This window comes from Bos mutus, chromosome 23 (genome assembly GCF_027580195.1).
Source record: "Bos mutus isolate GX-2022 chromosome 23, NWIPB_WYAK_1.1, whole genome shotgun sequence".
In the NCBI taxonomy this organism is placed as follows: Eukaryota; Metazoa; Chordata; class Mammalia; order Artiodactyla; family Bovidae; genus Bos; species Bos mutus.
In genome coordinates, this window is record NC_091639.1 from 39142540 (window position 1) to 39166446 (window position 23907).

Consider the following 23907-nt stretch of genomic DNA (forward strand, 5'->3'; position numbering starts at 1 on the left):
CATGCAAGCACATGCCAGTTTTCAGAAAGGATGTGACCTCAAAGAGTAAAACTTGAACTGAGTCACAGTTTCTAGTAATTCTGCCAAGTAGCCAGAGATGTAGAAATTCCTGATTCTGTGTAAAGGGAGCTTGTGTAAAAGGAATCCTGGTTGACCCTTTTGTCATATGAATGTTCACATCCTCTCTGGAGAAGTACAGTTAGGACAAGTCTCATGGAAGTGGGATGTGCTGGGACACAGCTCATTTCAGTCACAGCTCAAATAGATCAAGATGAGGGTAGGTTATTTGGAGAACGCAGAATGAGTTTGTAACTTAGATGGAGATTAATGAAATAGGTCATGTACCCAGACTGAAAAGTGCATAGTCCCCACGGGGTCTAGCCCAAGCTTCTCACACTTTGCCACACAGAAGAATCACTGGGGAGCCTGCCCTTAGAAAGCGGATCCAGATTCAGCATCTGGCCAGAGATTTCTGCGTCTCTGACCAGTTTCCAGGTGATGGTGATTGCTGGTCCAGAGACCACACTTTGAGTAGTGAGAGGCTAACTCTCACGTTTGCCCATCATGATATTGGGGCAAGGGGGCGGTTCTTAAGGGCATGGGCAGTCAGGACGTTAACCTTTTCTTCTGCCTCCTAGACCAGTAGTGTTCTCAGAAGATTAAGAAGATTGAAGGGATTCAAAGCACAGGGTGAGCTTTACCGGCTCTTGGCTTTGGCAGCTAAGGTGCAGCTTTAAGAACCAGTGCCCTTCCACCTTCCATTCCCATTTAGTGTACCATGGACATCAGACCACGTGTGACCCTGAGATCCTGTGGGCACCAGAATGACTAAGATGGTATGATTTAGTAGACATCACAGAAAGGCAGGGATATGTCGTCATCGGTCATGACACTGAGGGTAAAGGGCTCTGAAACCAGACTGCCAGGCCTCAGAGCCCAGCGTCACCACTCAGCAGAAGTATGATGAACGTGTTCCTTAATCTCTCTGTGCCTTGGTTTAGTGGTCCTTACCTCTTAAGGCTGTTGTGAAGATTAAATGAGCTGGAGCAAATACTCAGAACAGGGATGGGCCTTTGGGAAACAGCTGTCCTTCACACCGGTGGTCCTCGAAGCCACCGCACACCTCTCCTGCCTCTTCACCCCAACATTTCAGCGGCCTGAGGTTGCACATCGCTCCCTCCCACCAGGCTAAACTCCAAGAGCAAAAACCCTTGTCTTATTCCTCTCTGGGAGCCCCCTCAGCACCTTATGCAATTCTTTGAGAGGTTATTACTGAATAAATCAAATTAAAAATTGTTCTCTGTCAGGAAAAGGTTGAGATCCATTTGCAGAAATAGCTTTACCAACCCAAGCTTTAGCTTGTACGGCAGCAAAGCCTTTCCACTAAGCCCTGTGGAAGTCCTCAGCTTGATTTATTTTTGGATTGCGTCTCCAGAATATGTCAAAATAGCTTTCCCTGCACACGGGAAACGATTCCTACCCCCAGATCCTCGAGCCAATCCGAGCTGTCACTGTGGCCCCTTCTGGCACTACATTCTTGCAACGTGTGGAGGAGGAAACACTGAGAAGCGCATTTGTGTAAGTGGCAGAGTTTACTGCCTACAAAGCCCTTCAGGGTCTCAGAGCCCTGTTGCCTGTAGGGTAGATTACTATTCATGTCGATACCAGGACAGGAGATTGTCCAGCAACATTTTTAGTTTTTTTAACAGATAGGGGAGGGAAAAAAAGAAGCAAAATGTATAGGGGAAGAAAACAGGGTCTCGTTCTAAGGCTGGCTCGGTCTGATTTTGAAAAAATGGGTCCTTATTTGTTCAAGTAGGTAATTCATGATCCCTAACTGCATCCCTAAAACCACAGAGAACCAGTTTATGGACAGTGAGCTGTAAGGGCTTTTGTGTGACCATTGGACAAATCACTTTACCTCTGAAATTATGTTTTCTCATTCATCAGGCGAAAATCAGAATGAGGCCCCTATTAACCCTAAGTTTCTAAATCTAGGTCATTCTGAGAAGATTCCTTCCACTGCCAACTTTCCATTTAGCATGCTATTTTGGAAATTTGCCACTAGAGGCCAGTGTGAATACAATTTAGCCTTACAGTCTCTTTAGAAGGCAGAAGCCTACCAATGCCTTTCAGGATTGATTCCAAGCCAGGCCAGCCACCCCTTTGATGTGGAAAACCAGCGACTGCTCGGACTGCGTGGGGCCAGAATTGAGATGTAAGCCTGGCACTAACAGGCCTGGGAAGGCTCTTTCTCCTGTCTACGGGACTAGGTGGAGAAGTCCGCCGTGCATAGGAACGGGGAATAAGCCCCGGTGCCCAGGGCCTGGTTCTGTGATACGCCCCATGGTAAAGAGCCAGGTCCTTCTTAGCCACTTTATATCCCTCAGCAAGTAGCTTTGGAGCCGTCTTTTAGGCCCAGCAATAGCAAATACTTCCATAGAGTCAACCAGAAGGATCCTTAAAGAAAAGATGCTGTCGCCCTTGCTCTGATCCATGGTCTGTGGAAGCTGCTTATGTGTATTTTTCTCTTAATCCCCAAAACCAGCCTCTGAGGTTGGCATTTAGTATGCCCATTTGCAGATGAGCCAACTGAGACCCAAAGACAAGTAGAAAGCCTTGGACAGAGTGAAAGGGTGTATGGAATAATGGACCCAGGGTGACATGGCTAGTGAAAGGCAAGTTCTCTCGAACTTGAGAACTGATGCAAAGTTCAGCCCTTTCATCTCTACCTTTGACATTCAGAGGAGGAAGATGAGGTGCAGAAAAAGAGAACGATCTAGGTGCAGGGCACGGGTGAGGACCCGAATCGCCTGCCTTGCAGGCTGTCCTGTCCAGCTGCTCTATCTTAGAGCATCCTCAGGTCAAGTTGGCCAGGAAACCCCAGCCTTAGCCATCTTCTTGAAGGCCCTTCCGAGCAGAGCCTGCCACAGTCCTGCCGAGGTTCAGCAGGAGGAGGTGAGGGAGGGAGGGAAGGAGCACAAATGACCCTAATCAGTGTGTTTATTAGATCATAACTGTATTAGCCTCACCACTCAGCTAATCTCAGAAAGCACTTTCCCCTCTGCGAGGATCTGGCCACAGCTCCATTAAAAGCTGGCTGGCCTGAGTACCTGCGAGGGAGCTCTCATACAGCAGAGGCAGTGGGGAAGGAGGGAGAAGCAATATTTCTTCCTCATTACACTGATGGGGAAAATGGCCATTTCACAGTCACTGTATAAGAAAAGCCCCCGAAGAAAAGGAAATCCAAGACTCACAGTTGTCCTTTTGGCAATATTCAGCTCTTAAGAGAAAACGTTCCCCTTGTGCCTCCTCTTTTCAAAAGCACGTGTAGCTGTGTAAGCTAGAAGACGGTAAGGAACTCGTGTTTAGGGAACATGCCACGCGCTTTGCATGGATTACTCCATTTAATCCTCTCCAAAGGCCTGTGAACAAGACATCATGATGTCCGCTTCAGAGACCAATCCGTTTTGTAGATGAAGGCTCTGTGTTGATTGACTGGGTCTTGGCAGGGCTGAGCTTTGGGCTTTGGGTCTGCTCTCTCCCTGGTCATACCTGAAACCCCCCCAGGAATACTTTCCTTAACATCCTGTGCCCCCTCCTCCCTCCAGCTCAGGCAACGTGGAGGCTGGTCATTTCAAGCCAGGTTGTTGCGTGACCTTGGCAGGCTTCTTCCATCTGTAGAATGAGAGGGCCCAACTTGGTCTCTCACCATGCTGTGGTCTAAACTGGGGCAGTTTTATGATGGTATTTCCTTTTAGCACATCCTCATCTAATTGGAATCTTATACCAGTTTGGAGGGGATAGGCGGAATGGGTATTATGATCCCCATTTTTTTAAGCTGGGAGAACCCGAGAAGCAGAGAGACAATGAGGGGTTCAAGGTCACAACGTGAGTGGTTGGAGTGGAGACAACCCTGTGCTGCCCCCTTGCCCCCAGGCAGGCGGCCAGGCGAGCCCTGAGAGGCCGTCAGCAGCCGCTTCCAAAGCCTGATGCCGGAGCCTCAGCCTGGCTCCTGATAGGCTTATCGGAGAACAGGGGACACACGCTTCCTGTAATCAGGGCAAATTTTCTTAGCCAGGGGTGGAGGAGGAGGAGGCAAGATGCGAAGTGTGTCTGACAAGCAGGGCCCAGAGTTAATAGAACTCGGGGAAATCGCAGCAGGCAGCTGGAGATGCCAGCAGGCGCACCCCTGGGGCAGGGCCCTGAGGACTTCAGCTTCCACACAAAGCCAAGCTCATGGCATTTCGTGCACGTTTCCGTTTTCTTCCACAGCCAGGCGGGCAGATACAAGCAGTTTGGCATGAAAATGAATTTATAGCTTAAAAAAAAAAAGAAAAGTTTCACCCTTGGTGGCTTTTCAGACTGCCCCAGTGCAGGTCCAGCCAGGGGATGTGCTAAACGAACTGCAGGGTAAGGAAAAATCCGAGGGTGTGGGTGGAATGACGGCTCCCCTCCCTACCCATCCGCCTGAGGCCTATGCAGACCCTCAAGCAACCAGGCCAGGGGGAGAAATGGGAGGGGGTTTGGGGAATAGACTCAATCAAGGCTTTCAATCCAGCTATTTTATCCCACCCCCCGGGCCGATCAGGAGAACATCAAGTGTGTTGGTGGGAGGCTGGGACTTCAGAAAGTGACATAGGCTGCTTTTAAGCTTCTGAAGATTCAAATGTGAGGATTCATTCTCCATTTCCCAAGATGCGCAAATAAGAGGAAATGGCTGAGATCAAATGAAGAGAGTGTTCAGGAGGCCCAAGAGCAGACTGGCTGACTGAGAAGTAATATGTTCAAGTGTAATTAAATCCAGCAAAAAAGAAGAGAGGGAGGCCGAGGCTGGGAAAGGCCAGGCTACGGAGGACCAAGATCCAAGGGCCAATGCCTTCAGGGTACACTCCCTGTTAAGTGGAGAAGAGAGAAAAATCTACCTAAGAGAAATGTTTTGGAGGTTCAATGGAAGGAGAAACTTGGTGACCTTGGGTGAATCCAGGCTGGCTTCCTGGAAGTGATGGTACCTGACAGATGGGTAGAATATGGGCCTGGTGGAGAGAAAATGGCAGGAAGAAGGGCCAGGGCCAACCATGTGGCCGGTTCTGGTTGGGTGTAAAAAGCTGATGGTGGAGATGGAGGTTCACCTTGGCCCCTATCACCAAAGGCTCGGAGATGGCACAATTGCATTTATAAAGTCAAGGGGACCCATCCTTTCTTGAAGGAGCTGAGCTAAGGGAAGAAAAGATCTAGGAGTTCATTCTAATCTGAACAACTGTTAGTTTTTACCTCCAGTTGCTACTTGTTGGCAAAATAACCTCGGCCAATTTCTTTCCCTCTCTAGGACTCAGACTCCAAATCTGTAAAATCAAAGTGAGTTGCATTATCTTTCAAGTCCTTTGTAGCACTGAGGTTTCCAATACCACAATAAAGAGCTAAATACTGGGTTAAATGTTGGAGGGGAGGATCGAGGAGGGCAGAGAGTGACGTGCTGTGATGTCTGTGCTGTGGTGAAAAGTAAAAGGGACAAGGCTCTGAGCACAGATCACATCACGCCAGACTAGGCCCCGCAGCCACATGAGGGGCTACGTCACAGACACCGAGACTCCTTGACAAGCCCTGAGTAAAGGCTGAAGGAGTTGGCCTGGCGTCAGGCAAAGACAGGGGCTGGGTTTGCATCCTGTCCTCTGCCACTTGTCTGTGTGAACTTGGGCAAGTTAAGACCCATATTCTATAGATTCCTCGAAGGTCACTCAAAACAAGTGCTCCAACGCTACTGGACAGAGCTTCTGCGGAGACTGGGTCTCCCTCATCTCTCTCTCCCTGGTAGTGAACTAGCCCGGCTCGTGGCACAGAGTTTATCAAATGGGACAATAGCATCGTAGAGTTACTGTGAGCATTCCATGTGTGATGGGTGTTAAATCCGTGTTGCTGTGCTTATTACATGGTAGGTTCTCGGTAAACAAAGTAAAGGGATAAGATCCATTTCCTTCTCTGTGCTAGTGGCCATGGAGCCCAGAGAGTCTCAGTCTGAAAGTTGTCAATGCAACAACTGAATTCATAATAGATGCTCCATAAATGCTGGATGGATGAAGGCTCGGTGTGAGATGTATATGGGGGTGACCCTATTTGGGACTGCTCAGTAGAAGCCAAGGGTCCTCACTGAATGAGTCAGTGTTTCAGAGGGGAGAGATAAACTTATGAACTTTTCATATTGTCATATTGAGGAGCAGATAGATGGGCCCCAGGGTGAGCAGCTGGGTTTCGTTCCCTGTGGACAGAAACTCCACAACAGCAGGAGCGAGAGAGGAGGCTAGGTCCTGCCCAGGTAAAGGATAAGAGACCACGTATTTCTCATTCTCGAAATCAAGAACTTCCTGACTATAAAGCTCGTTGGAGGTCAAAAGGAGTGATGTCAACTACCCATAGGCCTCGTCACTGGAATCCATCTTGACTAAGAGATGATCACACACACATGGGAAGTTCCTGAGATTTACCAAATATGGACTCAGAACCAGGCAAATCAAAATGATCAGCCAAAGGAAACCTGGAAGAAACACCCCATGGAAGTGATTCAAACTACCACGAGATCACAACACTGAGCCTGCCCATAGACTCTTTTCCTCCTAATAAACGCTTTACTTTTTTCACTACTCTCTGTCTCTGTGTGGAAATTCCTTTCTGCACAGCTGATGGGCCAAGGCCTTGTCACTGGCCACTGGTCAAGCAGCTAGGATACAGCCCCTCACTGCTGCTACCCAACCCCCATCTCTGGCTGGGAACCAAAACCCTACTTCAAGCCGCTGCAGGCCAAGTCCAGCTGACGTCAGTATGATCAACTGAGCACCTATTATGTGCTAGGCACTATTTAGGAGCTGGGAGTGTAACCACAAACAAGGCAAGGTTCTTGCTTGTATAAAACTTGTATTTTAGTGGGGAAAACAGAGAAGGATATCGCTCTGAGGAATAATAAAGGAGGGTCAGGGGCAAAGAGTAACAAGGCACTGTGTTAGGTATAATGGCCAGGAAATCCTCCTGCAGACGAGGCAGAGACCTGAGGGCCCCAGGGCCAAGTATTCTAAGCTGGGACTTCCCTGGTGATCCAGAGACTAAGACTCCATGCTCCCAATGCAGGGGGCCTAGGTTCAATCCCTGGTCAGGGTACTAGATCCCACATGCTGCAACTGAGACCTGGGGCAGTCAAACATAATTTTTTTTTTCTATTTAAAGTATTCTAGGCTGAGGGAACAGCACTATAAAGGCCCTGAGACAGGAGCCTGCGGGTCAATAAGGAGGCCAGTATGGCTGGAGTGAAGGTTGTGATGGGCTGAAGTCAGAGAGGAAAGATGAGCTGAAGTCAAGAGAGGTCACAGGCCTTTTGGTCCACAGCCCACGGCCCATCAAGTCCTCTTGGCACAGAGGGAGATGGAACCCAAGGCAAGGTCTCAAACAGAGAAGTGACACAGCCTGACTCTGGTGTCAAGTGGATCCCCTGGTTGCTGTGAAGATTCTAGTAGCTAGACAGGGAGGCCTCCCCTCACTTAGAAAGGCAGGAGGGGCTGGAAGGAGGAGTACAAGAGACGTGGGAGGCAGCCCTGGGGTGGGGGCGGGGGCAGGGGCACAGCTGGGATCCGAGCGGCTAGGAAAGGCCGCTGAACCAGCAGCAGGAGCGCCCTGGGGCTTCCCTTTGCCCGGATGACTGAGCTAGTGGTGCTCCCGTGTGGGGAGAGGCAGAAAGGAAGGGTGGGGTGGGGCTCTGGTTGGGATGGTGGGGCAGCTCCAGGAGGAATGGGGGCTGGAGGTGTGGAGAGCTCCGTGGCCAGCTTGTGCCCCTGCCTTCAGCCCTACCGAACAGGGCTGCTCCCAGACCTTCTCAGGCAGGTCCACCTTGCACTTGGGCATCTGACCTCACTGTTACTACTGGAGTGTCTTATTGAGGGAAGAGGCGGGTGACCTTAAGTTCTTTACTCCCCTTCTCTAAACGTTTTAGTGAAAGAAGGGGTTTAATCAAGATGATCTCCAACCATGCCCCTGCTAGCATTTCTAGTAATGGATGGAATCAGACACTGCATCTCCCTCACCTCTCTACTGCCATGATGGTTTCAGGTTCCTGCCATGCCCTCTGTCTTTCCCTGTCTCCCCAGGACTCCCATGCACTGTGGTGCAGGGTCTTCACTTCCCAAGGGCACCCAGCCAAGGGAGTACACAGAGGCTCAAATCCAGTCCACACTCTGGTCCACGAGCCATGTGCCCTGGCTGGCTCAGGACAGCATTTACCCAAAGGCCTTTTTCCAGTTTGTTCTAAGATGCAGTATGGACGGCCTCCACTCCCTGTCCCATGCACAGTCCTTCTGCTCCTTTGTGTTCTTTTTGTCTTATCATCCCCAGCCTTGTACAGGGCAGATCTGAGGGCAGTGTTTACACAACAGGGGGTGGGGGGTGGGGTAGGAGACGGGCAGCAGCTGCCTCATCTGTGAGCTCTGCCTCCTAAGCCCCGTGGTGCTTTTCCTCTCCTTATCAATGCTGCGGGTTGCCTCTCGAAATTGCTCTGCCGTCATTAACACCGTGGATTAGGTCAGATGATAGAGCGTTTGCAGTCTTGGATGGCAAAGGCAAAACGCTGATGCTGATTATTCCACATCTTCTGGGCATGGCCCATTCCGTGCTCACAGTCTGTAATCAGAGGGACAAGGGTTGGTTACATGGTGGGGTGGGCAGGGTGGTGGTTGGCTCTAATCTGGCTGCCGGGCCCAGACAGCAAGACTGCAACACCTTCTGGCCTGCCGGCTGGCTTCCTGAACTTCACAGGTGACCTCAGTTACTTGCCACCACTATCATAGCCCATAAAGGAGAAATGACCTCTCCAGTGGCAATGCCCAGAGGCTGCTCTTGAACCATCAGCAATTCATTTGTGCAAGGACTGTGAGCATTTTGCCCCAGGCCTGATCAGCGAGTTTTGTATTCTGGGGTCACTGGTTAACCATGGAGCTCAGGGGTGTCTTTTAGACTTGCCCTCCTCCAGTGTCCCCTCCTGAAAAGCCTCAGTGGCCAGAGGAGGCCAAGGTCCATGGCTTTGCATCATGGCCCCTCACCTCCTGGCCTCCCATTCTATCTCTGCCACCTTCATCCTGCACTCCAGGGTCTCCAAACACAGCTTTCTGGCCCTTAATCTTGCTGGTCGCCTGCCAGAAGCACCTGCTCAGCCTTGTCCTCCAGGCAGAAGTCCATCTTCTGTAGCAGCTGCTGTCCTGTCTGTACCCTCACCTTTACCGTTTCAGTGCCCCAGCCCACCTCCCGCTGTTGGCACCTGTACTCCTCTGCCTGCAGCTCTCTCTGGCTTCTGGAACCCGCATTGCCACTCTCATTGCCACACGTCAGGTTAGACGTGTGCCAGGAAATGAGCACTCTCCAGAGGCGGCACTCAGCCACTGAGCCTGTGACTGATGAAAGCTGTTGTGTCCACAACCCACCCTGCTCCCTCACCCCTCTGGTGGGCTGAGTGTGAGGTGTGTGCTGCATGGTCTCCCAGAGCGCCCTGGTGGGAATGAGCCTAGTTGCCCGCAGGGATAACCGGCTGGATAAACCACCCCTATTGGCTGCCTGCCCCGCCTCACCTCCACACTCCCCACATGGCATTTCCTTCGTCTCCCAAATAAACTACTCACATTTAAAGCCTTCTCGCAGGGTCTGCTTCTAAGGAAGCAAACAGACATCATCTTCAACGTCCATCTCAGTATCAGCTCCTTTTTGCAGTTTCTTCTGAGCCTCCCTTGCACCCACTCCTGGGGAAGAACTATTGGTCACTCCTCTCTGTGGCCCTGGCCCTTTATGCCTGCCTCATCAGCACTGCTCTTGCTGCGCCATCATTTATTTTCTGCATGTCTTGGGATCCCCACTGGCCTGGGAATTCTTTGGGGACGGATACTATGTCCTTTTCATCACCTTTTTAATCCTCTGAGCCTGAGATGGCACCCGGCACAAAGAAGTTGCCCAATATAATTTTTTTCCCCAAAGAGCCACGATGGAAATGCAATAACTAAGAGAGAGCAAAATAAAAATAAACACCATATATGAATGCATATATGTGGAATCTAGAAAAATGGTACAGATGAAAGTATTTGCAAGGCAGGAATAGAGACATAGACTGAGAATATTCATGTGGACACAGTGGGGGAAGGGAGGGTGGGAAGAACTGGGCCTGGCAAAAGAGATAGCTAGTGGGAAGACAGCTAGAACAGAGAGCTCGGCTCAGCGCTCTGTGATGACTTAGAGGGATGAGATAAGGGTGGTGGGGTGGGAGGGAGGCCCAAGGAGTGGATATATGTACACATAAAAATTATTCATTTCGATGTACAGGGCTTCCTGGGTGGCTCAGTGGTAAAGAATCTGCCTACGATGCATAAGATGCAGGAGACACGGGTTCAACCCCTGGGTCAGGAAGATCCCCTGGAGGAGGACATGACAACCCACTCCAGTATTCCTGCCTGGAGAATCCCATGGACAGCGAAGCCTGGTGGGCCACATTCTATAGGGTCGCAAAGAGTCGGACATGACTAAGCGTGCACACACGCGCAGCAGAAACTAACACAACATTGTAAAGCAATTATACTCCAATTTTTAAAAAGTATTTTAAAAAGAAATAAATCAGTGAATAAAACAGAAAAAAAAGAAAAAGAGGGAAGAGAGAGAAACAGACAAATTCCAGAATCTTTCTAGAAAGAGACATAGGGGCTGCTATGCCCAATGCTGTAAAATTACAAGGTTACGTGATAGAACTTCAGTCTCACTATTCACCTGCTCAACAAGCTGCAATGACTCCCACTGTTGTCCTCCTCAACTGGACCTAATTTCATGGATGTCTGTCTTTTTAAAATATTTATTTATTCATTTGGCTGCACTGGGTCTTAATTGCAGCATGCAAACTCTTTAGTTGTCGCATATGAGATCTAGCTCCCTGACCAAGAATTGAACCCCGGATGCCCTACATTGGAAGCATGGAATCTTAGCCGCTAAACCACCAGGGAATTCCTATGGATGGCTTTTATGACCCTTCAGCACCTGGCTCCATCCTAAGAGGCAATCAAGACTTCTGTTCAGAGTCAGGCTTTGGTCTCAACCGCCTGGGTTCAAATTCTCGCTCTGCCAGTTCCCAACTGGGTGACTGTGGGAAAGTTACTTAGCTCCCCTGAAATAATAATACCTCACACCTATACTTGAGAATTTATAATCATGCACAGTCCTTGTAAATATATTAAAACCACTGAATTGTATACTTTAAAATGGTGACTTTTATAGTACACAAATAGTATTTAAAAAAATTAATCACAGTGTCTGGCCCAGGGTAGGTTCTTTGAAAACAAAACGGTGGTTATCATTGTGACCAAGGAAGCTTTCCAAGGGAACCTAGCACCTGGTCAGACACAGAGTGGGTATTCTGTAAACACTGGTGGAACCAGTGGATAACATATTCACAAGTATGTTTGGAGCATGTCTAGGACAGCTCCCTGGGGGAAAGCGGGGAGTCGGGGACACAGAGATTCCAAGCCCAGTTTTGCATCCCTTGGGAAAGGAGGCCCAACTTATTCTTGGTGGAGACAGGGTCTTAAGCCCAAACCAAAGAAAGGAACCTTTCAACCCCGCAGCGCCCCACCACCCAGGGCATCCCCTCTTTGTTCTTGCTGTCGGGGCCCAGGTCGCAGAGCCTAGTCCAGCGGATCCTAAGCCATGGGTAAACGGAAAACACTTAACCCAGGCTGACGAACGTGTTCTTATATTTGTCTTTGACTCTGGCTGTATCCGATGTTCTGGGAATTGACTTCAAACAGAATCTCGAGCGCCCGTTAAGGCCCAGCTGCCAAAGCCAGGCCCGGAGGGCGCGGCTTTCCCAGAGCCGGTCTCAGGCTCTGATCCCCCCAGGACCCTTCCCCGGCAGAGAGGCTCGTCCGCTCTAAATGCCGGGGCGATGGTGAAGAGGAGGTTCTAGCTTAGTAAAGCTGAGATTCAGGCTGAGGAGGGGCCGCGGGAGATTTCCTAGGGAAGAGTCTCTGAGAAGCCCTGGAGAGACGCCACAGAGCTGCAAACCCAGGGGCTCATCCAGGAGGGCTAGACCCCGGCAGAGTGGAGCAGCAACGGGCCAGGCTGGAAGGGGGGCCGCCAGAGAGGGGCCTCGACTCTCTCCTCGCTCCCCTGACTGCGATTAGAGCCCGGCACACAGCAGGCGCCTACTTGGTGCAGGTTGCAGAGAAGCCTGGAGAGCTCGGGCCGCCCTCTGCCTGGTTGGAGGAAGCTTCTAGACCCGGGGGCTGGCTAAGCCGTGTGGTCACGACGGGCCGGGGATGGGGAGGGCTCTGTCGCGTGGCTTAAGTGGCCGACTCCGCGTGGCCAGGCCCGGCGGGGGCAGAGGCGGATAGGGGAGCGCCCATGTACCCACGCTGCCTAGGCCTAAGGACCCTCACTGAGGCGGCCCCTCCAGGCACTGGGGTCGGCCCCACACGCTTCCCTAGGAGATGTAAAATCTGTTTCTGGACTGAGACCCGCCCCCTCCCCCGCGTTGGGGCGCACCCTCAGCAGAGACCCCCCTCAAACCTCTGGGGGAGATGCTGTCTCTGTGCACAGATCCCTCCCCACCCCCGCTCCGCAGAGACCCTTCCCAAACAGATGCTCCTAGGTTCAGACACCCCTCTGGCTCCCGGGGTACCGAGACCCTCCGGGAGGCGGGGAGTGGAGCGCGGGCGCAGACAAAGACGCGCACGGCCGAGACCATCTCTAGCCGTCACCCCCTAGCTTCCCAGCATCTGGAACCGCGTCCCCACGCCCGCCACACGCGCGCACACACACACACACAGATTCACACGCTCGCACACACACTCGCGCGCAGACCCCGCCCGCGGCCCCGCCCCGGCCCCTGCGGGCGCCCCCTCCGGCGCTCAAGGACCCAGCAAGAGGCCCGCCCCGGGTGGCGGGAGGCGGCGGCTTCGGGCAGATTTGATTTTCCCGCAGCCCGGGCGCCCTGGAGCCAGAGCCCGAGCCGAGAAGGTGGCGCTTGGAGCCGCGTCCCCAGCCTCGCCGCCGCCCGCGCGGAGACCCAGCGAGTGGCGCCGCAGCTCCGGCGCTCCGGGTTCGCTCCGCGCTGCCTGAGTCCCGCCGCCCCCGCAGCCCTAGCTCCACTCGACCCCCCACACCCCCTCTCCCTCTCCTGCACCCCTTCTGCCCCCACCCCGAGCTCCCCGCCCCTTTCCCGGTGCTCTCTCCACCACTCCGCGCGTCCCTCCCGGCGCCCTCGCTTCGGGCCCCTCCGCCTCTCCCCGCTGCGCCCCAGCTCCCTGAGCGCTTTGCCCCTCAACACTGGGTCCCCAGCCTCCTCTTGGCGTCACCCGCACCCCCTCCTCTCTCCTCGGCCCCCGCTCCCTCCGCCCCCTTCCCTCTCTCACTTCCCACGCCCCCTCTTCGCTCTCCTCTCTCCTCCCTTTGCCGCCCAGCCCCGGCTCGGGAGTTGGGGGGAGAGCCCAGGGTTTCCGTTGCTCCGGAGGAGGCGTGAATCGCGCAGGGATTGACTAATTTGGGGTAGGGGCACGGTGGGCTATGGAACAGCCCGAGGACATGGCGTCGCTGAGCGAGTTCGACTCCTTGGCGGGCAGCATCCCGGCCACCAAGGTGGAGATCACCGTGTCCTGCAGGTGAGCCGCCCGCTGTCCGGGTCCCCCCGCCCCGCCCCTGGAGCCGGAGCCGCGTCTACCTCCGTGCGCCCCCTTCCAGAGCGTGCTCGTCTCCAGGACGCCCCTCTGCCTGTCGGGCAAGAGCCCATGCCCAGCCACGGGTGGCCAAGGCGGAATGGGAAGCCAAGCTCAGGGTCTTATCCGGGAAAGTTTGCACACCGGGCTGATGTTGCGAGGAGATAAGAAGACGCGGGGGGTAGGGATCCGGGAGCCCGAGGTGGGAGAGGGAGGTAGTGAACGAACACAGCAGGGTCTTCACGCCGTCTGTTTCTGATCGTCCCCTCCCCAAATGGAGAAGAGAGGGATTTGCCTCATCCTTCCCAGGCGTGCCCAGCCTCTGCCTTCTGCGCCCTCCTTCCCTGTCTTCTCCCCGCTCCTTCACCCCAACTCCCCCACCCTCTCTCTCTCCCTCCCCCCACCTTGCAGACCCCAGGATCCTAAAGCCTTTCTTCACCTCCAACAGCAAAACCGACTCGGGAAAGGATCAGATTGGCTCACTCATGCTGAGCTGTGGATGACTGATAACAACTCGAAGTGACACCATTAAAAAAAACAATAACTGGGGTATAAAATCTTAAGCCAAAGGACTAGGACAGTGAGTGTGGAAGTTTAGAGTCCAGCAGGGGAGGGAGAGGAGTTTTTGTGGGCTCTCACCCCTAAATCCTCAGCCAGGTTACACAGGCTTTGGGAGTCACTAGGGGGAGGGCATCGGAGCTGGGTCTCCCGCAGGTTCTTCCATCAGAGAGGAAGGCTGCCCCAAGCAGTGAGGGGCACAGGTGGGCTAGAGGGGGATATCTCCCCTAGTGCAGTCACCCTGCAGCTGGCCTAGGGTCACTGCCTTGTGGGGACTGTGAGGAACACTGTGGTCAGTGCAGACCCCACCTCTGCAGGAGATGCCATTCCCCTGCCCAGAGTGACCAACAGCATCTCTGGGGTCCCAGGTGCGCACTTGTCCCAAATCGCCTGCCCCATCCTCTTCTAGGCCTCTCTTTGGTCGGACGTTCCATCCACCTTCGTGGCACCCCCCGCCCCCACCCCCCACAACCCTGTATTCCCAAGTTGTGGCCCTGGGGAGATGTATGTAGATGAACCAGAGGAGCTGGGCTGGGGTGTGAAAGAGGAAGGATTGGGGAGCAGGAGTGGGGGTTAGGGGAGTAGGAGCAAGAGCTGATGCGGTGGAACATTGCTGTCCCCTTGTGTTAAGGCCCTTCTGGGGGCTCCTGTGATGACTCCCACGTTTCTGCCCCATGGTCCCACACACAGTTTTGTCAGGATCATCTCCCAAGGCCATTTGCATTTTGTCATTACTCCGCTGGGAGATTCCTGATGGCCCGTTAGCTCTGGTCTCACTTCCTCAGCCATCCGCAGCTGCCCCAGCCCGCCCTTCCCTCCCCTGCGGGCATACAGCCTGAGGCTCCTTCCCAGCCCAGCCTTCAGTCATGCCCCTGTCAGAGCTGTCTCAGGGTCCTTTTCATCCCAGAGCCTCTGAATGGCACCTTCTCCATCAGATCTCACCCAGTCTTCATTTCTACCAGTTTATGTCTCCGCCCCCCATCCTGAAAAGCCTGGCGTCATGCTCCCCACTTCCAGCCATCCTTCTCATCCATGGGACACCCAACCCAAATCACTGCCTCAGGCGTCCACTGAGTCCTGAGCACTCAGCCTGGGCCAGGGGATCTCTCGCATACTGAACCCGGAACCTCTGAAGACATCTCGGTTGTATAGACTTCATTCCTCTTCCCCTAAAGTAAACTGTTTTTTTCTTTTTTTCTCTCTTTTTTCTTTTTGGAAGTGGGAGTCCCCACTCTGACTCAGATTCACAAACCCTCTACTTCCAGGGCAGGTAGAGGAGGCAGAGGGCACAGGGCACCATGGCTTTGGATCAGACACCTTAAGATGGAATCTGCTCCACCACCTGGGACAAAATTTTAGCCTCGATTTCTCCCATTTGTCAAGTGCAAACCACCTGCAGCCCTAGGAGGTCCCATATTCATTGAGAAACCTTACTTGCCAAGGTAGCTCATGTGCTTGGAAGCGTGGCTGGCACGTAGCAGATCCTCAGTAAATCCTGTTGGAGGAATTAACTTACAGGAGTAGAGGATCATGAAGCATCCAGCATGCTGCTTTCCACTTGCTTCACATACAGTAGGTGCTCAATAAATAGCTACAATGATTACTGTAAGGCAGTAGCACTTGGCCCCTCCTGTTTACTCTCTGAAAGTAGAGGTGTTCAAAGACTCAAACCTTTGGCCTAGGTGGTACCCAGGGATGCAGTTGAGTTCCTGGGGGATGTGGTTCTGGGATCAACCCTGGTGCTTATTCCTTTTCATGGGATATCAGGCTGGGGACGGGGGCATGACCCAGGCCCTGCTCTCCCACCCTCCCTGAAGCCAGAGGGTGGGGAAAATGGGGTTCTGGTAGGAAGGGGTGAAGGGAGGAGTCACCTGGAACAGAGAGGAGACAAGGAGCACAATGTGGGTGGGCTTGAAATCGTCAATCCATCTCTTTCCCTCAACTAAGTCCAACTATCCAGTTTCTAGAACAGATTGAGAGGGAGAGAGAAGAAAGGAAAAGGAGGAGGAGGGGGAGGAGGGAGAGCTGCACAGAATGGCTTTCTCCAGCATATTCTATACTCCATGGCCACCAATTACTGGAAGTCCTGGCCTCTTCCGTTGCATTCCATGGTCAGCATTGACTGAGCCCCGGGGAAGGAGGCTATGGGATGCCCCTGCCCTGAGCATCTAGGTGACAGGGAATAGTGGGCAGGGGCCTGGAATAGTAGGGCAGGCAAAGGTGCTGATTGACTGAGTTCCAGAGGGCTTCAGAGCAGGCATCTCAGGATGAGGGGCCAGTGTTTCAAAGGAACTGGAAACTGTCCTGGGAGCTAGTTCCCTCCCCTCTCTGCTTCTTAGGAAGGCCCCTGCCACCCCTGCAGCCCTCGGAGGTCTCTGCTGTTGCCTGAGGGAGGAACTGGCCCCGCACCATGCCTGTCCTAGGACACTGCTAGCTGAGCCAATCTGCTTGGCACGGGGACAAGTGTGAGCCCCAGCACAGGATCACAGTGGACGCCCACCCACGCCTCTGCTGAAGGCAGATGACACTGTGGGGTGGACGTGTTTCAGCCCCTGGTTCTTTGTGTTGGTATTTCTTGGGCTAATCTATAGTCTCTGTATGTGTGTTTTTGTTAATCACTCAGTCATGTCCAACTCTTTGTGACCCCATGGACTGTAGTCCCTCAGACCCCTCTGTCCGTGGAATTCTCCAGGCAAGAATACTGGAGTGGGTTGCCATTCTCTTCTCCAGGGGATCTTTTCTACCCAGGGATTGAACCCCGTTCTCCTGCATTGCAGGCAGGTTCTTTACTGTCTACTCCCAAATAACTGTTTTTACCGATTTTGGTAATGTTCAGTTGTTCATTCGCGCCCGACTCTTTGTGACCCCATGGACCTGCAGCACACCAGGCTTCCCCATCTTTCACCATCTCTCGGAGCTTGCTCAAACTCAAGTCCATTAAGTCAGTGATGCCATCTAACCATTTCATCCTCCGTCCCTCCCTTCTCCTCCTTTGGTAAACTCAGGGTCAAAGATTTTAAAGCCTCTGGTTGTCTGGCTCAGCGTTTAAGACCATGAGTCTGTGGGGTCTGTCTGCCTGGGTTCAATCCCTGTGATCCTGGGTAAAATACTTAACTTGGGCCATGGTTTCCTCATCTGTAAAGGAAGTGTAATAATCCTTATCACAGTAGAAGGATTAAATGGATTAATTAAATGGATTAATTCAGGAATAGTAATTTATGTGCCTATTATTTGACACCTGAAAATAAATAAAAATCTGTCTTTATAGCTGGTTTGCGTGGGTTTTGGAGATCTGATCCATCTAGGAAGTTCTATTTCCCCCACTCCCAGCTTTATTGACATATATTTGACATATAGTGTGCATTTAGAGACTCTGAGGAGTTGTTTTGGGAATAATGGTTTGTGAAACCGGATTCCAGCAGACATCGTAGAAAGTGTGAGCCACGAGCTTCTCCCTCCTCTGATGGGTCTGTTTCAGACCATTCCTGACTTTAGTAGTCTCCCTGCAGACCCAATCAAAACTTACCTGTCAAAAAAACCCATAAAACCTCGTCTGTCCAGTGCCCTGTTCCCAAGGCCCCCACTATTTCTCAATGCCTCATCTGATGCAGGGATCCAGACCAGCGTGTTGGTTAGAAAGGGCAATTTGCATTTTTTATGTAACAGAAACCTGTGCACTTCCCAGGGGTCTTGCTGGCAGAAGCAACGCACAGTTAGTTCTACATGGTGGGATTCCTGAGACCCGCAGGGGAGGCAAAGAGGGGACAGCCCAGTGGCGGGCGGTGGCTTAGCCCTGCTGGGGTCTCTCAGGCGGCTGCCCATGCCCCTGCAGCAGATGTGGGGCTGGTGGCAGCTGTTGCCTCTGCCCCAGAGATGTTGTTTTCTGCTCTCTGTTCAGGTTGGCATTTTGCTGCCCCAGGGCTCGAGAGGCAGCCTAGCTCCAGAGCGGTGCCCTCAGCCTCTCAGAAGGCGTGTGAATGGGCTCAGAACACTGTCTTCTGACAGCCAGGGCGAGGGTGGTTTTGGCGAAGGAGGGGGCCTGGGGGCAGTGTGGCAGCTGTTAGAGCCAGTGCTGGGGAAAAGAGACATATCCAGCCACTGAATATGTCAAGATACCATTTAGAGGAGCCAGGGGAATAATAACGGTGGGATTTATTGAGTGCTTACTACATGCTAGGCACTTAACATCTGTATTAGGCTGAACCACATGCAGTTGCCTATACGCAACTGTTTTTTAACCTACCCAAATAGCAATTTGGTCCAAACTCAGATTTTTATTAGTTTTCAATTGCTGTATAACGAATCACCACAATCCTAGGGCTTAAAACAATGGCCATTTATTATCTTACCGTTTCTGTAGGGTCAGCAGCCCAGATATAGCACAGCTGGCTTCTCTGCTCTGGGTCTCCCCAGGCTGAAATCGAGGTGTGAGCAGGGGCTATGATCTCATCTGAGGCTTGGGGTCCAAGCCAAGCTCATTTAGGTTGTTGGCAGAGTATAATTCCTTGCAGCTATAAGATGAAAGCCCTGTGTACTTTTTGGTTGTCGGATTGGGGCTCTTAGCTCCTATAGGCCACCCTCGGGTCCTAGCCACGTGGGCCTCTCACAGCATGGCGGCCTGCTTCTTCAAAGCAAGTGGGATAAATCTCTCCAGAGTCTGCAACTTAATATAAAGTAACAGGAGTGAGTATCCAATCATATTCCCACTCACACTCAAGGGGAAGGGATTGTGCAGGCTTGTACAGCAGGCATGGGAATCTTGGGGACCGTCTTGAGTTTCCGCCTACCACAATGACTGCATCTTTTGTAACCTTACAACCACCCTGTGAACTAAATAGTAGTATTTTCCCTTTTTGCTGATTAGAAGATCAGGGCTCAGGTTCAGGAACCAGTAGAGTTAATGTGTTTTAGAAAAAGGGATCCAAATTCAGTTTCCTCAGACTTCAAAACGTTGAGAGCTTCTTCACATTGAGGATTAGGGTGTCCAATGATGAGAATTGCAGTAGGGCCTGGGTTCCAACCATGGTAGATGGAACCAAGAAGTAGGTACTCTATCTCCAGAGATGAAAGAGGTCTTCTTGCTCAGTGATGACTTTGATTCTAAGCGGCAAACCCAGAGGAATCCCTAGGGAGTAGAGGCCAGAGAGGGTCACAGAATGGCAACTGGCCTTCCACGGCATCCAGACTATAAAGTAGCAACTTATCATCTGTCCTCTCCCAGCCCCTTGTTCTTTCTGCTCAGACTTAAGGCCATTGCTAGAGATGGCCTACCACTGGAGAGAGAGAGTGGAGAGGAGGTGAGGGGAATAGGTAGAACAAGCTTTGGGGCACAGAGGAATCAGGTTCAGTTAGGAATGCTTTGGCTGTAAGTAACAGGAATTCTGATAGTGGATCAAACCCAAAACACATTTATTTTTCTTAAATCACAGGGAATCTGTAGGAAGGTCTTCTCAGTTCTGGTTTGTCTGCTCACTTTGCCTAAGCACCCAACTGCCCTTCTATCTTGTCGTCATCCAAAAGGTGGATCTCATTGTTACAGAATAATTGCCTCCGTTCTAGGCATCGCAACAGCATCCAAAGACAAGAAGCAAGACGTAGCGCCAAAGACCTCTCTTTAAAAAGTTCTTTTTTAATCTAGAAAGCACAATCCTTCTCAAAAATTTCTCAGCAGACTTTCCCTTCTATCTCAGTGGCCAGAGCCAGGTTTCATGTCCACCCCTAGACCAATATATTAGCCAGTTTGGGCTGGTATAACAAAATACCATAGACTGGGTGGCTGAAACAAGAGAAATTTGTTTCTCACAGTTCTCAAGGGTAAAAGTCCAAGATCAGGTTGTCACATTCCGGTGAGGACTCTCTTCCTGGCTTCAGATGGCCACCTTCTCACTGTTCTCACATGGCAGAAAGAGAAAGTGAGAGCTAGAGCCAACTCTTCCTATAAGGGCACTAATCCCATCATGAAGGACCCACCCTCATGACCTCAAACCACACTAATTATTTCCTAAGACCTCGTCTCCAAATACCAGCACATTCAGGGGTGATATTTCAGTGTATACATTGTTGGGGTTACACAATCAGTCAACAGGAACAAGGGACAGGAGCCTACCTTCTCTGACTTCAGGGCAGCTGCATCAGATACCTGAACCAGTGTGGATTCTGTTAGGAAGAAAAGTGAGGAATATTTGTTGATCGGATAGCCATGGCCTCTGCCACAAGGAGGAGGTTTTCCAAGTGATCCATAGGTTCCCTGAGATCCCTGAGGCTAAAAGGGGCCTAGAGTTTGGGGTCCTCAGTTTTTCCTGCATTTAGTAGACAGCCAGTGTTAAGTGACTGGGGACTGATTTTCTAAGCAGAGCTTGGCTGGACTCTTGACAAAGTCTTTTTCTGCTAGTTTCCTGGTCAAGACAAAAAGACTTAGAGTGATTCCAAAACATTTCAAAGTGCCTCTGTCCCCTAATATCCCCTCTGTCTTCCCACAGTCCTCTCTGCTGGCCTTGCATAGGACTGAAGTTCCCAATAGGAGAAATTTTAAGATTTGATGAATGGGACAGGAGTGGGCATAAGGAAGTGCTACCTACATTTCTATTTTAAGCTATTGGCTTCTCAGCTTCACAGGACAGGTATATGACTGCATGCACTGATGAGGAAACTGAGGTTAAGTAGCTTGTTCAGGGTCACAGAATTACCATGTGTCAGTGTGGAGATTCTAGTTTGAATGGATCTGAGGCAGAGCTCAGGCTCTTTTCCTCGGTCACGCAGCTTAGGAGGGACAATTATTACAATAATTAATAATAACAAAAATGCAAATAGCTCCAGGAAGGAGAGCTCTTTAAGCCATGTGAAAATTGCTTTTTAGACCTTGGCGAGGTTGCTTGGCACAGAGACAGTGCACGGGCGTGTGGAACAGGATCTGAAAGGGGAGATGGGCAAGTGCCAGGGGCTGAGTGCCAAGGTCCCTCTCCTCCCCAGCTCCCTCCTTGCCTTTCCTGAGATTACTTCTGCCTGTTAGAACAGGGAGCAGAGCAGGGAGAGATGGAAAGCCCTCCAGTTCTCTTCAGCTGTTACTTTGCGAGCAGCCCTGATGAAGCTAGGGGACAGGAAATCGGGAGTGAGGATGTGAGGGGCACTGCTGGCTGGGGTGGGGATTTGGGAGACCCAGGGTTTTGGTAACACAGGCACCCCTGCCTCCCCATAGCAACTCTGAATGGGCTCCAGCTTCAGAGTTCAATCTCAGTGTTCCAGCTAAGCTGGGGGACACTGGCACACCTCAGGCCCAGCTACCTTCCCTATAAAAGGAGACAGTGTCTGTCTCCCTGCATTGATACGTAGGGTGAATAGGGTATCATAGGTTAAGTACCCAACAAAGGATTTGGTGCAGATTATATCCATGACTGGGCTTCCCTGGTAGCTCAACTGGTAAAGAATCTGCCTGCAATGCAGAAGACCCCACTTCGGTACCTGGATCGGAAAGATCCCCTGGAGAAGGGATAAGCTACCCACTCCAGTATTCTTGGTCTTTCCTGGTGGCTCAGATGGTAAAGAAGCTGCCTGCAATGCAGGAGACCTGGGTTTGATCTCTGGGTTGGGAAGGCCCCCTGGAGGAGGGCATGGCCACTCCAATATTCTTATCTGGAGAATCCCCATGGACAGAGGACCCTGGCAGGCTACAGTTCATGGGGTCGCAAAGAGTCAGATACAACTGAGAGACTAAGCATGCACACATATCCATGGTTAATGTGGCCCTCTCGCACCCGCTGCCTACTGGGGGTTGACCAGATGTTTGGTGTTGAATTGTTCCATAGAGAAATAGGTGCTTCTAGCAGGCCCCTCAAGCTCTGGGGTCTCTCCAGCCTCTTTAGGATTCCTGTTTCTCCCTGATAGTGACTCAGTTGTCCTCAGTCTGTTCTCCTCAATGAAGGAGATGGGCAGTGATGGGCCGAGGACATGTGGGTGCTCACGGTCCTAATTAAGCCCAGCAATTAGGGAACAGAGAGGGGAGAACACAAGGAGTCCCTACAAGACACCTTATCCTCCACAGGGCTTTTGTGAGCACTTATTGTGTGCTAGCATATTAAAAAGCACAGATATCACTTTGCCCACAAAGGTCCATGTAGTCAAAGCTATGGTTTTTCCAGCAGTCATGTATGGTTGTGAGAGTTGGACCATAAAGAAGGCTGAACACTGAAGAATTGGTGCTTTCAAATTGTGGTGTTGGAGAAGACTCTTGAGAGTCCCTTGGACCGCAAGGAGATCAAACCAGTCAATCCTAAAGGAAATCAACCCTGAATATTCATTGGAAGGACTGATGCTGCAGCTGAAGCTCCAATACTTCGGCCACCTGATGCAAAGAGCCGACTCATTGGAAAAGACCCTGATGCTGGGAAAGATTGAGGATGTGAGGAGAAGGGGATGAAAGAGGATGAGATGGTTGGATGGCAATCACTGACTCAATGGACATGAGTTTGAGCAAACTCTGGGAGATGCTGAAGATCAGGGGAGCCTGCTGTGCTGCAGTCCGTGGGGTTGGGAAGAGTTGGATATGACCGAGCAACTGAGCAACAATAACATTGTATGCCAGGCACTGAATAGCAAATTACTGTGTGCGGGACACTGTTCTGTGTTGCATGGATGAGTCTTAATTCTTAGAAAACTTGTAGGAAAGAGGGGCTATGATTACTCCCACTTTACAGATGGGGATACCGAGGCACAGGCAGACTAAGTGAGGTCCTAGATACACGGGAAGAGCTGGGTTCTGGACCCAGCATTGAAGATGCAAGTTATATGTTCATCACCACCAGCTTTTTGCCCGAGGTTGCAGGGATGCTTAAGGATGCTGTTGGAAAGAAACTAAACCATATTTCCTTGGTCTTTTGAACCTCATGAACCTCTTTGAGAATGTGATAAAAACTCTCCAGAAGAAGAATGCGTCCATACAGATCAATATGCCACATTTTGCTAATAGTTTAAAGGGGTTCATGGACCTCAATTAGGGACCTACAGTCAAGAAAAGCTGAGATACATCTTCTTGGAGTGTTTCCTTATTCTGTATCAAGAGTCATTGCTAGTAAATTCATGGAGCATGTATGGGCTTTGTTTGCATGCATGCTCAGTCGCTTAGTTGTGTCCAACTCTTTGTGACCCTATGGACTGTAACCCGCCAGGCTCCTCTGTCCATGGGGATTCTCCAGGCAAGAATACTGAAGTGGGTTGCCATTTCCTCCTCCAGTAGATCTTCCTGACCGAGGGATCAAACCCACATCTCCTGGGTCTCCTGCATTGGCAGGCCAATTCTTTACCACTGAGACACCTGGGAAGCCCATAGACTTTGTTTAAAGATTGAAGATGTGATAATCAGTTCACCCAGCAATTTAGCTCAGAGGAAATGTACCCACCCCCTCAGACTGGGGCTCCCCGAGGGCAGGGCTGTGTCTCCCCTCAGACTGGGGCCCCTGATGCAGGGTCCAGTATCCTCTGAGATTTGGTCTCCAGTAGACAAGGCTGTGTTTCCTCTCAAATTCAGGCTCCTTGAGGGACGGCTATGTCTCCCTTCAGATTGGGGCTCCCTAAGGGTAGGACTGTGTCTCTGCTCAAATAGGGCTGGTTGAGGGCAGGGCTGTGTCTCCCCTCAGAATGG

The 23907-nt window shown here is 51.5% G+C and overlaps 1 protein-coding gene across 1 annotated transcript in view; it reads left to right on the forward strand.

The window, feature by feature from the left end:
* The first annotated feature begins 13133 nt into the window (after positions 1 to 13133).
* CPNE5 (copine 5) overlaps positions 13134 to 23907 on the forward strand; it is a 103694-nt gene continuing 92920 nt past the window's right edge. The window contains 1 exon segment of the mRNA XM_070360911.1: positions 13134 to 13661. Within this exon segment, the coding sequence (XP_070217012.1) occupies positions 13567 to 13661 (95 nt within the window). The 5' untranslated portion in view covers positions 13134 to 13566.